Raw genomic sequence first — 13,873 nt, 5'->3', positions numbered from 1 at the left:
CCAGTACTTCTACGAGATTCGTGCATCCTACTGTCCTTTCCATCAAACGTTGAAAGTTTGCAGGAGCCCCCGACAAGCCCTGAGGCATCTGACTGAACTTGTAAAATCCTAATGGGCATATGAATGCCGTCTTCTCCTGATCTTCCGTGTGCATGGGAATCTGGTATTACCCGCCTTTCAAGTCAAGCACACTAAACCGCTTAGCTCCAGTAAGGCACTGCAAAGCATCTTCGATGCATGGTGTGGTGTACTGGTCTGGGATGGTGCGCCGATTCATGGTCCGGTAGTCGATACACATGCATAACGACCGATTTTTCTTCCTTACTACCACTATGGGGGAAGCATAGGGACACAGAGATGCCTGAATGACTCCTTTTCAACTCTGCCAGCTGCTCTCTTAAGTCTTCCAGGTCACTGAGAGGTACTCTCCTGGCCCACTCTTGGAAGAGTTTGCCTTCTCTAAGCCGATTTCTATGTTGCGCACTTCTTTCACATTCCACATCAAAATCGTCTTTGGAAAACAGCTTCTCCCATCTCATCAGTTGAGAGTTCATCCTTTTCTGCCAGGCAGGGGACAAGACCTCCACACATCGCTGGAACTCCATCTGCAACTGTTGGCTATTCTTCAGATCCTTGGCTTCTTAGAGGAGTACAGGGGTGGCAGCACTCACCTGCTCCCAACGTAATAGACTGGTCAGTCACACTCTTCAAGCAGATGGGCACTTTCCTTCCTGTCCCGGACAGGTCTTGGGTAGAAGCCGGCTCTGGAAACATTTCTAGTACAGCCGCCCTGGATTGCTTATCCGTATCCAGCACCACAAAGGGGCCCTGTTGGTCTCAAGTCAACTTGAAGGTGGCCTTCATGTGAGCAACTTCCTCTGGCTGTAGTACCCTCTCTCGGGTCTCCAATTTCCACAGCCGTCCCACTCCTCCTTTTGGGGTCTTCTTCTCTCTTGCCACTCGCCGACAAGCTTTCAGTAACTGTGGGTGAATTTTATTCTTGGTGGATCCATCTTTGCTCAGTACTGATGATAATAGTCTTCTCACTAAGTCGGTATTAGTTCCTACTAGTATGGAATTCCACCTGGCCCCAGGTGGTCTGGGACACACGACAGCCAAGGTGTCGAAAGCCTCTTCCTTCCCGACAGCTGCTGGCCCAAAGGATATCTGAATAGGGATGTAGCCATCATATGGGCACCTAGCAGTTCCAATTCCCCAGATCTCAAGTTCTTCTAGCTTGCGTAGGGGAATATGACTCAGGTGTTTGTCGTAGAAATCCTGCTATAGTAGCGTGCCTGAGCCCATGTGCCTAGTAGAGCCTTGGTATAGACGTCTTCTATTTGCACAGGCGCAATTGGGGGCAGCCCCACTAACTTTTCTGGGAAACTGGCAGCAGTATCCTGGGTGCGGTTAAGATTACAGTTCCTTTCCTTTAATGCACTCTGTGGGGTCCTAACAGTGACCCTAGGTGGTGTTGCCAGACCTCTTTTGTTTGGGCTAGGCTGACAAACTTTCTTAGGGGTGTTCTGAGAGGACCTAACTGTGGCCCTAGGTGATGGTAACGCATTGACCTTCTGCGCCTGGCTCCCTGACCCCGGTTACTTGACTGCGGGGATGACCAGAGTGATTGGGTCACTCTTTTCTTATGCGGCCTTGTTCGGTTCCCTCTATTCCTTTGTTTCCTGGAGCTCTGTTTCTCATCAGGGTTCTCAGTTGGCTCCCTCACTGAAACCCCCTGGCTGGTCTTTCAGCAGTTTCTGTAATAACGTCTCCAACAGTTCAGCATTCACTTCACTTTGTGGACACTGGGCTTTGAAGGGTCTTAGATCACCACACTTGTAGCACTTCCGAAATGCCCATCTGCTCAGCCTGAGCTTTGGCCTGGGTTTCCATCACCTGTAACAAACCTTGTTGTACCTGTTCTTGAACTTGAGCTCCACTTTTTGATGACTTGACAGGAGTAGCTTTTGGGGTGGATTGCAATAGAGAGGTCTTAGTGCGCTCCCCCGAGGACTCTTCGTCGCTCTCTTCCATGCTGGCATCCACCTGAACTGATTGGGTGACTTCTGGGGTGTTTTTACTGCGAGTTGAGCCTCCTGATTCTTTTCATCCTCTTCTCTCACCAACCCCATCAGCTTGGGGCAAGAAGGGGCCTCTCGAGTACCCTTCAAGGGCAATAAGAGCACAATCGGATGGTTTGGTCTGGCTCCTTGTAGGATCTGATCCAATTGGGCTCTGTCTACCTCCCGGGGGTCGATACCTTTTTTTAAGATTATCTGGTGCAGGATTTAATCCACCTGAATGATATATTCAGACAACTTCTCTCTCCTGCACTGGTGGATAGAGAGCCTCGATATAGTTCATGGCCTCACAATCCAGTTTCCCCCTCTTTAAGCTCCTGATGACATCTGCTACTGTACTGCGGAGACTCTCGCCGATGCACTGTCTTTCCACTGTTCCTGACACATTCCACTCCTCTATGCTCTGTTGCATAGTCTGATCCATCCAGTTCTCAAATTCATGGGATATCTAAGTGGGACCCCCAAATGTAGCGGCACCCCGTGAGGGCTCACAAGCTCTCTGAGATGCAAAGAAAACTAGTGCTGGCACATCTGCCTCTGTCCCTTTTACAAACTCTGTGATCAAAGGTCTGGACAGACAACTATATAATAGCACTGACTGTAGAGCCTGTTCTGGCTGATGTCTGAATGATAAAATATATCCAGTCAGTGCCACCAGCCCAACAAATTTTGTGAAAGCAGTAATAAAGGTTTAAAAAAAAAAAAAAAAAAAAACCCTGCAAGGTAAAGGCATAATGTGCTAGTATGCATCACATACTAGTACATTATGAAAGTCTTACCTTGAAACAAAGACCTCCAGCGGCACACTGTCACCACTGCAAAGGCTTACATCTTCACCCGGTCTTCCTTCCGGGTTCACAGACTGCAGCTGCTTGAATGGCTAAGCTGTGATGAAGTCACTCCCATGCATGTGGGACCTGAAAGCTCTCTTTAGAAAACCCATGGTGCTCTGTGAATCCTGTGTCACAGTGTACGCTATAGGTTTATCTGTCATATAAATATTTTAAGTAGCTTCTGTTTAATGTGGCATTGAATGTTACTCCCTGTTTACGTTTGACATTGGAATGCTAGATCTAGTGTTTGATAATTTAATTATTTAAAGCCTTTTCATGTGACTAAATCTCTATGCCATCATAAGCAGAATTAAGTATACTGTGGAATAAGAAATTAAGTATGTACAGACTAAATAAATCCCTGTTTAATTAGTATAGAGTACAATTAATTAATTAATTTTCCTTGAATGACGTGGTTTCGTTTTATGAAATGCTTTACAATAAATAGTAGACAAAGATTAAAGTTGACATGATTTATGTATGGTAGCTAGTGATGGCCGAACGGTTCGCCCGGCGGTCGTTTCGCGGCGAATTTCGGCTGTTTGCGGTCCGCCCGTTCGGCGGACTATTGGCGCCGTTCACCCGGCGGACTTCCGTGTTTACTGTGTAAAATAACTTTGACCTATGATGACACATCCATCATGGGGTACAGGACAGCCAATTGAGACATTACAGCACATGGACACTTGGACATTCCCCCTAACTTATAAATACACCCGATCCGGCAGCCATTTTACATTCTTTCTTCTGTCACTATAGGGAGAGGTTGCTGTGTGGAGCAGGGAGAGTTTACAGTGACCCAAATCGCTAGCTATTTGGTACACAAAAGTACTTTTCAGGACTGGTATAGGTGTTAGGTGTAGTTCAGGATAGGCAGTGCTGTGCTAGTGATTGTTGCAGCAGCCTGAGTGTCTTTTGTCAGGACGGTGTGTGCTGCAGGGACAGCCAGTTTAGTCATTAGCTGTTACTATCAGGTCCACAAAAGTGCTATTTCAATTATTGTTCCAGTAGCCTCTGTTTTGTCAGTTTATATAGGGACAGGCAGGAAGCAGTGTGTGAGGCAGTGAGGGTCAGTTTAATCAGTAGCTGTTACTATTAGTTCCACAAAGGTTCTTTTCAGGACTGGTATCAGTGGTATGGTAATAGGCTTGTACACGTATAATATTCTTTCTTCTAAATATAGAAAGAATATTATACTTGACTGCTGCCCTTCTGCTGCAGTCTGCTAATCATTCACAACCCACTTGTTCCACATTGCTCCTTATAAGGACTGGTAACTTGGTCTGTCTAGGGTGCTACAGTACATAGGGTTGAGTGAGGTACAGTCTGCCATTCTATAAGGACTGGTATAGGTCCACAGTACATAGGGTTGAGGTGCACTACTGCTGACCGCTGCCCTATACTGCAGCAGTCCTTCATCGGTATAGAGACTGACGTACAGTCTGCTAATCACTCACACACAACCTACTTGGTCCACAAAAGTCCTTATAAGGACTGGTAAGGTCTAGGGTGCTACAGTACATAGGGTTGAGTGAGGTACAGTCTGCCATTCTATAAGGACTGGTATCGGTCCACAATACATAGGGTTGAGGTGCACTACTGCTGACCGCTGCCCTATACTGCAGCAGTCCTTCATCGGTATAGGGACTGAGAGTTTTGTCACAGGGTCATTTAAAAAATGACAGGCAGAGGAAGAGGCAGGCCCTTCCGCAGGGGTGGTAGGGGTAGGGCAGGAGCAACAGGCTTGAGCCAAAGTGGGAAGTTGCAGAAGGTGCGTTCAATTACTTTAAAGGATGCACCCGACTTGGTTGAGTGGCTCGCTCAGCCTTAGGCCGCGTACACACGGGCGGACTGTCTGACGGACTTGGTCCGCTGAAACGTGTTTCAGCGGACAATCCGCTCGTGTGTGGGCTTCAGCGGACTTTTTCAGCGGACAGTCTGGCGGACTAAGTCTTTCGGAATTTCCGTAATATTGTCCGTTCAAACTTGGTTTCAGCGGACAGTCCGCTCGTGAGTAGGCTAGTTTGACGGACTAAGTATGGCGCATGCTCAGAAAGGATTTACATTGCAGTGTATTGGACGTCGAATTTCTAGTCCTGTCGTACGTGCCGTACACGTCATCGCGCAAGCTTTCAGCGGACTGTCTGTTCGTCGTGTGTGGTCAAGTCCGTTCATTCAAAAGTAGGACGGACTGTCTGTCGGATTGTCTGACGGACTTAGTTGGACGGATAGTCCGCCCGTGTGTACGCGGCCTTACTCTTTTGCACCCTCCTCATCCTCTCGATCTGCACCCTCTTCTTCACTCTCTGCTATGTGCACCCCCAAAAACACTACCACCAACAACACCACCACCACCACCACCACATACCTTCCTCTTGAGTCACAGGAATTATTTTTCGATCCATATCAAGACATTTCTGATGCGCAGCCACTCTTGGTATTGGATCAGGAAGAGGAGGCAGCAACAACCGCTACTCAGCAGTCTGACGACAGTACCCAGATCAGCCCAAGGAGGAGGTTGGTCCCCGGTGTTGCTGCCTACTCCGAGATCTTTACCTTTTAGCGGTGGGGAAGGTGACGTTGATGATGACGTGTCTAGTGATGTCACGTGGGTGCCCACAAGAGAGGAAGAGGAGGGGAGTTCAGAGGGAGATATGGACCAGCACATAGGGAGGAGAAGCAGGAATAACTTACATTGCACAGGAGGGACAAAGCAGACTGCAAATGTATCAGGAGCGAGTCATCAACCATGTACGGTCACATCTGGCGCTCCCAGGACACCGGCACATGGCTCTGCAGTGTGGGCTTTTTTTAACGTGTCCGCTGCTGACAATAGCGTTGCCATCTGCAATCTTTGCAGTCAACGCATTAGTCGCGGTAAGCCCAACACTCACCTAGGGACGACCGCCTTAAGAAGGCACATGAGCAGCCATCACCGAGCCGAGTGGGAGCAACGGAACACACAAAGCCACACTCCAGGCTCTCACCATCCAGCCTCGTCTTCTACTTCTCCTTCTCCACTCTCCTCACAATTGTCCTCCACTCCACCTTCCATCACGCCAAGCTTACGTTTTTCTGCAAAAAGGCAGGCTTCCGTGGGCCTAATGATCGAGCGTAAAAAAATGATGACGCCGGATAACCCTCTTGACAACGGTTGACAGCTGGCTTGTCAGAACTCATAGCCCGCCAACTACTGCCATATAAACTGGTGGACTCTGAGGCCTTTCGCAAATTTGTGGCCATTGGAACACCACAATGGAAGGTCCCAGGAAGGAAGTATTTCTCACAGAAGGGCATCCCAGAGCTATATGGCCATGTTCAGCGGCAAGTGAATGCATCTCTGGCACACAGTGTCGGTGCCAAGATACATCTGACCACAGACACGTGGTCTAGCAAACACGGGCAAGAAAGGTATATCACTTTTACTGCCCACTGGGTGAACCTTCAGACGGCCGACAAGCATGTAACCCGTGGCACCCGTGTAGATTTGGTTTTACCGCCACGGATTGCATGCAGGCCTGACTCTTCTTCTCCTCCTCCTCCTACTCCATCCTCCTCAGCTGACTCCTCCTTTTCCGCTGCTAGCGTCTCTTCCGCTGCGCCGCCCAAGCTCCCCAGAACCTATTCGACATGCCAGGTGAGACGTTGCCATGCCGTGCTGTGTCTGTTGTGCCTGGAAGCCAAGAGCCACACTGGCCCGGCACTCCTTTCAGCTTTGCGTTCACAGGCAGATCAGTGGCTAACACCGCTCAGTTTGACAGTTGGTAAAGTGGTGTGTGACAACGGTGCCAATCTGCTTAGCGCATTGAAACAGGGAAAAATCACGCACGTGCCATGCATGGCACACGTCTTAAACTTGGTCGTGCAGCGATTCCTTGTCAAATACCCTGGGGTCCAGGACAGGCAAGGAAAATCTCGACCCATTTCAGAAGATCTTACACGGCCATGGCTCGCCTTGCTGACATTCAGCGGCGACACAATCTACCGGTCAGACGTCTTATTTGCAATTGCCCGACGCGATGGAACTCAACCTTCTATATGCTTGAAAGGCTGCTCCAGCAGAAACGTGCAGTTAACGTCTACCTGTATGAACTCTGCGGCAGAACCGGTTCTGGGGAGCTGGGTTTTTTTCACCGCGCCAGTGGCTGCTCATGCGCGACGCATGCAGACTTCTGCGCCCATTTGAGGAGATCACCTAACTGGTCAGTCGCAGCCATGGCGCCATCAGTGACATGGTACCTTATGCCTTCTTTATGGAGCGTGCATTGCGTCGTGTCATTGATCAAGCTGTGGAGGAGCAGGAGCGGGAAGATGAGGAAGTCGCAATGCTGGATGAATTCCCAGGGGGGGCTACTCTATCTGAGACAAGTGAACAACAGGAGTCTGAAGAGGAGTCAGAGGAGGATGGTGCCCGGGGGCGGATGAGGAGGAGCAAGAAGACCATGCTTTAAACCTTTCTGGGATCCCTGTTGTGCATGGATGGAGAGAGGAGAATGAAGAGGACGACATTATCCTGGATGATGAGCAGGAGCCAGGCCACCACACCGCTTCCACATTAGTGCAAATGGGGGCCTTCATGCTCCAGTGTTTTAATAGGGTCCCCCGTATAAAAAGCATAAGGGTCAAGGACTAGTACTGGGTGGCAACGTACTTAGACCGCCGGTACAAACACAAAATGGCGGAAATGTTACCGCCGTCACAGAGGGCTGTCAGAATGTAGCACTTCCAGGCCTTGCTTCGAGAAATGCTGCATTCTGCTTTTGCGTGCACTGGCAGAGGAGCAATTCCCACCCCCAGAGAAGGAGTTGCGGGTACCAATCCAACAGCGCCTGCAAGAAGAGGCCGGTTTGAAGATGTGTTGGTGACTTCGGATAGGAGGTCATTCTTTCAGCCGACCCATTGACAGGTGTCATCCGGATCCAGCATCTAGACCGTCAGGTGTCCGACTACATCGGGTTAACGGCCGATGTGGACGCTCTGAGGAGTGATGAACCCCTGGACTACTGGGTGGGCAGGCTTGACCTCTGGCCAGAGCTTGCCCAATTTGCAATCGAACTGTTGGCTTGCCCCTCATCCAGTGTTCTGTCTGAAAGGACGTTCAGTGCAGCAGGGGGGGGATCGTGACCGATAAGCGTACTCGCCTAGCTCACGACAGTGTTAACTACCTCACATTTCTAAAAATGAATGAGGCATGGATCTCGGAGGAATTCAACACATGTGACCAGTAGACCATGTATATGTCTATAAACAATTTTTTTAATCGAGCACAGAGACCTTCTTTCTTCATTTGGCTCACTTCCTTGTCCAAAAAAAGCACACCGTACTATATGCCCGTACCCTCCTCTTTGAAGAGGTTGAGCGGTGTCATATTTCTACTAGGGCTGCTTATGAGGGGCTCCCACCATCCCTGTGCTGTGCTGACATCCTCCTGGGGCTGTACCTCTGCTGTGCATATTTTGAGGTGCTCCCACCATCCCTGTGCTATGCTCATTATGAGGGGCTCCCACCATCCCTGTGCTGTGCTGACTTACTCCTGGGGCTGCTTATTATGAGGGGCTCCCACCATACCTGTGCTATGCTGACATCCTCCTGGGGCTGCTTATTATGAGGGGCTCCACCATCCCTGTGCTATGCTGATATCCTCCTGGGGCTGCTTATTATGAGGGGCTCCCACCATCCCTGTGCTATGCTGACATCCTCCTGGGGCTGCTTATTATGAGGGGCTCCCACTATCCCTGTGCTATGCTCATTATGAGGGGCTCCCACCATCCCTGTGCTATGCTGACTTCCTCCTGGGGCTGCTTACGGTGCAGGTGTCAGTGCTGTATATCACGGTGCTGATGTCAGTGCTCTCTGTCAGGGTGCTGCTGTCAGTGCTGTATATCACGGTGCTGGTGTGAGTGCTTTATGTCACGCTGCTGATGTCAGTGCTCTCTATCATGGTGCTTCTGTCAGTGCTGTATACCACGGTGCTGGTGTGAGTGCTTTATGTCACGCTGCTGATGTCAGTGCTCTCTATCACAGTGCTGCTGTCAGTGCTGTATATCACGGTGCTGGTGTGAGTGCTTTATGTCACGCTGCTGATGTCAGTGCTCTCTATCACGGTGCTGTTGTCAGATCACTCTATCACGGTGCAGGTGTCATTTCTGTATGTCACGCTGCTGATGTTAGTGCTCTCTATCACGGTGCTGCTGTCAGATGACTCTATCACGGTGCAGGTGTCATTGCTGTATGTCACGCTGCTGGTCCCTGACCTTCCCTCTCCTCCATTGCCTTCATGCGCTCCACAGTCCTGAATTGTCACAACAATTTCCCATATAAAAAAAAGAATGCTTGTAGTTGTCGATCCCAGATTCACCTCATACATGTGTTATGTCATTGGCCATGTGGTGGGACTATGTTTGCACAGCTATTATTTTGTGGCTGCAAATTTGACCTGTAGGTTTGCGAAGTTTGCCTCCCATTGAAGTCAATGGGGCCCGCCGCGAACGTTCCGGTTCGCGAACTATCGGCCGCGTTCGCGGTCCGCGTTCGCAAAACGTCCCGTCGGAAGTTCGTCCATTACTAATGGTAGCATTATTCCAGGGCAATGTGCATCAGCACAGAAGCTTATTTTTCCTTTGAGAAGGCATTTGACAAGGCGATTTGCAAACAGGAGAGTATGGGAGACAGAGGCTTTGACACTGTCACTCCATCACACAAAGTACCCAAACAAAGGCCTTTGTATCAACATCACCAGTTGTTAACGCTTATATGGTATTTTATTGTTTGGCTTACATCTACTTTAGCAAACTATGATTGAGATCTTTGCAATGCTGTGTACATATTAACTGTGTTCCTTCTCTGTGTGCACATATGTGTACACCCAAAGATCCTTTTTATCCATTGACAATAACTGATTGATAGATCTTCAATTATCAACCCTTGAGCTACATTATTTGTATAATTATTTTTCAAGAGTATAATTTTATACTTTGGGTGATTAGAGCGCATCAGGCAGTTGTTGCTGACATTTCACCCAACAGCCTATTTTATTCATCCTTAAAAAATAAATAGTGAACAGCTTGCATATAAATGTCCTCCCATGACATCACACACATTTACTGCACCCCTCTGTCCCCATAGATAAAATGAAAGTTAGGAATATCCTGGATAGGCATATTATCCCTGATTAAAACTATTCTGTTTCTGGCAAATTTTACACTGCTGTATCTTCTGTTGTATTGTTTGTTTGCTAATATTTCAACTCTTTATGTATTTCTAATAGGTAAATGAAAATAGTCAATGTAACTTAAAGATTATCTAGGGTCAAAATATAAACTATAGGCCCATACATACGATACGAAAACTGGATGGAAAAATTTGTACGACGAGCTGTTTGCCGGTTTATGGATCGTTAGTATGGTGCTTTTGACAGCCGATTTCACTTTTTCGTCAGACAAAAGCTGGATGTGCAGACTATAACATTTTTGGCGGATGTGAACTCAATGTCCGATTTTCGTTTCAATAAGACGGTTTTCGTACAAAAAAATCGTAAGAGCAAGACTGCGTACGCTCAGAAACGAAAGAATACATACAAAACTATACAACACATTACATCACTTATGACATTGTATTCTGTCAAATGAATATGTTCACATTGTGACTAGCCTCTTTACTTTTGACATGAGACTAGCATGCCACAAAAAAATGGGTGTTTGGTCGCCCGAAAATCTAAGCGTGCGTACGAGGCTTTAGTGTCTCTAATAGCCTGTACACACGATCCAAAAATCGGACGAAAAATACAGCTTTTGGCGCGATCGTGCAATAATTGGGTCATTAGTACAGAACTTTCCAGAGCTGATCACGACAATTCATCTGATATTATTCGATCGGACAAGCTTGAACGATACCAGATCATACAATTTTAGTTTAGTCAGTACAGTTGTCATCTGAAAATACAATACAAATACATTACAACACATGAGCCATTTTTTTTTTTTTGAGATTTGTCGTTTACAAGTTACAAACTGTTTTTTTTGCTAGAAAATTACTTAGAACCCCCAAATATTATACATTTTTTTCTAATACCCTAGAGAATAAAATGACGTTGTTGTAATACTTTCTGTCACACTGCATTTGTGCAGCGGCCTTAAAGGCGTACTTTGTTTTGGAAAAGATACACTTTTTGAATAAAAAAATAAGATAGCAGTAAAGTTAGCCCAATTTTTTTTTATATTGTGAAAGATAATGTTACGCCTAATAAATTGATACCCAACATGTCACGCTTCAAAATTGCGCCTGCTCGTGGAATGGCAACAAACTTTTACCCTTAAAAATCTCCATAGGCGACATTTAAAAAATTCTACAGGTATTTTGGGTTACAGAGGGGATCTAGAGCTAGAATTATTGCTCTCACTCTACTGATCGCGGCAATACCTCACATGTGTGGTTTGAACACTGTCTGCTTCTGCACGCGAGCTTGGCAGGACGAGGCGTGTTTAAATAATTAATTTTTTCTTATTTATTTTAACTTTTAATTTTTATTTTTATACTGTTCTTTAGAAAAAATTGTGTCACTTTTATTCCTGTTACAAGGAATGTAAACACCCCTTGTAATAGAAAAACAGCATGACAGGACCTCTTAAATATGAGATCTGGGGTCAAAAAGACCTCAGATCTAAAATGCAATAAAAAAACAAAAAAAACAAATGTGTCATTTAAAAAAAAAAAGAAAAAAGGCCCTTTAAGAGCTATGCAGGGCAGACGTCGCTTCCGCCCTGCAATGATATGGAGACAGGTGGGGGCCATCTTCCCTTCACTTGTCTCCATGTCACACAATATCATATCATACAATATCCGATTGCCGGAGCCATCGGCAGCAGCGGAGGGCACAGGAGAGTGGCGGGAAGGGGGGTTCCTCTCCTGCTGCTGATAAATGTGATTTTGAGGCGAATCTGCCGCAGACACCACTATTATCGGAAACTGGACTGTCTGCCGAAGAAGAGGATACCAGGAATATGGCAACTAGCTGCTGCCATAACAACAATATTCCTCTTCAAAGTTAGGACGTATATCGCGTACGGCGGTCCGGAAGTGGTTAAGCGAAAAAAGTCAGACAATCTGTCGTCTGATTTTCGGATCGTGTGTACGGGTCATAAGGGTCATTTGTTTCTGGAATAATCTGGTTCTATTCCTAGTCAGTTGTTACCTACACAGGTATTTCTGAAACCTTTCAGTCTCTTCATTGTCTTCCTGAGCGGCTGCTATGAAATCATCAACATTTTGATTTTTATTGCTCCACTGTGCAATATTATTTAATAATATACAGTGTTAATACATGTTATTTATTATTTCCTGTTCTCTTTCATTGGGCTCCTTGAGTGAGACTTTCAACTGCCAGTGTCCACCTTTTTCCATCTTTGCTCTAAATACCCCCCACATTGTAAGAAAGACCTTGAGATGTAATTAAGGCCTTATTGGAAAGCAGTTTTACACCAAAGAACTATGGGCAGATAATGCCAAGATTACTTCTTGTGGCTGTCATCCCCTCTGCTAGGCTGCCCGTATCTTGCTTTTTTGTTTTTGCATAGAGGAAGGATAGTGTTTAGGCCTAAGGGTTTTTTTTGGTAGTACCCAAGTTGCACTCAAAAAGTAAGGGGTGGTGTTGCGCTCCTTGTACAAGATTATATATTTTTTTCTATATTTGGAATTATCAACTAGTGATTATAACTAGAGAGCATTCATCTGTAAATTTAGCAAAATAAAGTGCAAATGTGTAGATATAATATACTAAAATAATATCATAAATTCATAAATAAATACGTTAGAAAGGGACATAGATGTTCATCTTAAAATTCCTATTGTGCAAAATCTTAAAAATAAATAAATATAAAACGTATATCCAACATGTGCAAAATTGCATAAAAATATAAGTGAATAAGTGGTATGTGATTTCAAAATTGTGCAAAATATATAAAAAATTAATTCATACAGTAACTCAGTATATTATATCTATTCCCTTTCAGTATATTTTACTTATTCCTTTTAGCGCAGGAGTACCTACTTTACACACCCGCGTTGCACTGCGGTCCCTAGACATGTTTGCTTTAACAGGGCAGGGACAGCCTTACAAAACAAAAACGTTCTATATAAATGTAAAAAATAAATCTGTAAATACAAAATACTGTTTGAACAAAAATGACTTTTTCGGCATGCAGAACCTCTGCCTTTCGTTGGAAATAGGGGGGTGCTTTGGTGCACATATATATCCTGACCTAGACACATTTTCTGATCCCTACTTACCTGGTGGCATTTAAATAGATCTGCACACAATGTTTGCAGGAGATCCAAAGAAAACATGTCTGCAAGAAAAGCACAACTTGCTTAATGCTGCAACATTTATCTCAAAAGTTTACAATGTAAAATAAATGAAATCATTTCCATGAACAAGTGTACTTTCAAGGTGCACAAATCCATTTTTTCTTCTCCCACCTGACCTTAACCGTGCTCTCCCCATACTTACCATACCTATATTCTGCAATCACAGCAGTATTTATACCCATTGTGGAAAATGTTCCTTGTGCTGTCTGCACTTGCACAGTGGTTTCCCATAGGCTTCTATGGGACTGTCTCCTGTGGTTGGAAATGCTCAGGATGACCTAGGGTGATTTATAAAGCCTCATGCAAACAGGATGTTTATTCAACTCTAGTAGAAGACAGCAGCATTTTTGCAGGAGCGGATTGTCACTTGCTTTGTCCCAGAGTAAAGTCAGGCAGCAGAGAGATGATGTAATCTCTGCTGCCCGCAGCTGCACTGTGAGGGCAGAATTGCAGTGATGCAGGGGCGGGCGCTGAGAGATGATATCTCTCTACCCCCCCACCTGCCAGCCCGCTGATTGGCTAGCCCACTTGTTCACCTTCCCTTCTTCTCCACATACTGCTACGCCCTGCCCCTACGTCATCGCATAGGCGATGACA

General features: G+C 46.0%; 1 protein-coding gene across 1 annotated transcript in view; it reads right to left on the bottom strand.

Annotated features, from left to right (window-relative positions):
* Window positions 1-13,873, bottom strand: part of LOC143935659 (proton channel OTOP2-like) — a 141,039-nt gene that overhangs the window by 43,727 nt on the left and 83,439 nt on the right. Inside the window, exon 3 of the mRNA XM_077459690.1 lies at window positions 13,199-13,257. Coding sequence (XP_077315816.1) covers window positions 13,199-13,257 — 59 coding nt within the window. The remainder of the gene's footprint in view (window positions 1-13,198; window positions 13,258-13,873) is intronic.

The sequence above is a fragment of the Lithobates pipiens genome, unplaced genomic scaffold, assembly GCF_037356315.1.
Source record: "Lithobates pipiens isolate NorthernLeopardFrog02 unplaced genomic scaffold, aLitPip1_a1.2 Scaffold_28, whole genome shotgun sequence".
NCBI classification, from domain to species: domain Eukaryota; kingdom Metazoa; phylum Chordata; class Amphibia; order Anura; family Ranidae; genus Lithobates; species Lithobates pipiens.
This window is presented reverse-complemented; position numbering and strand designations above follow the sequence as displayed.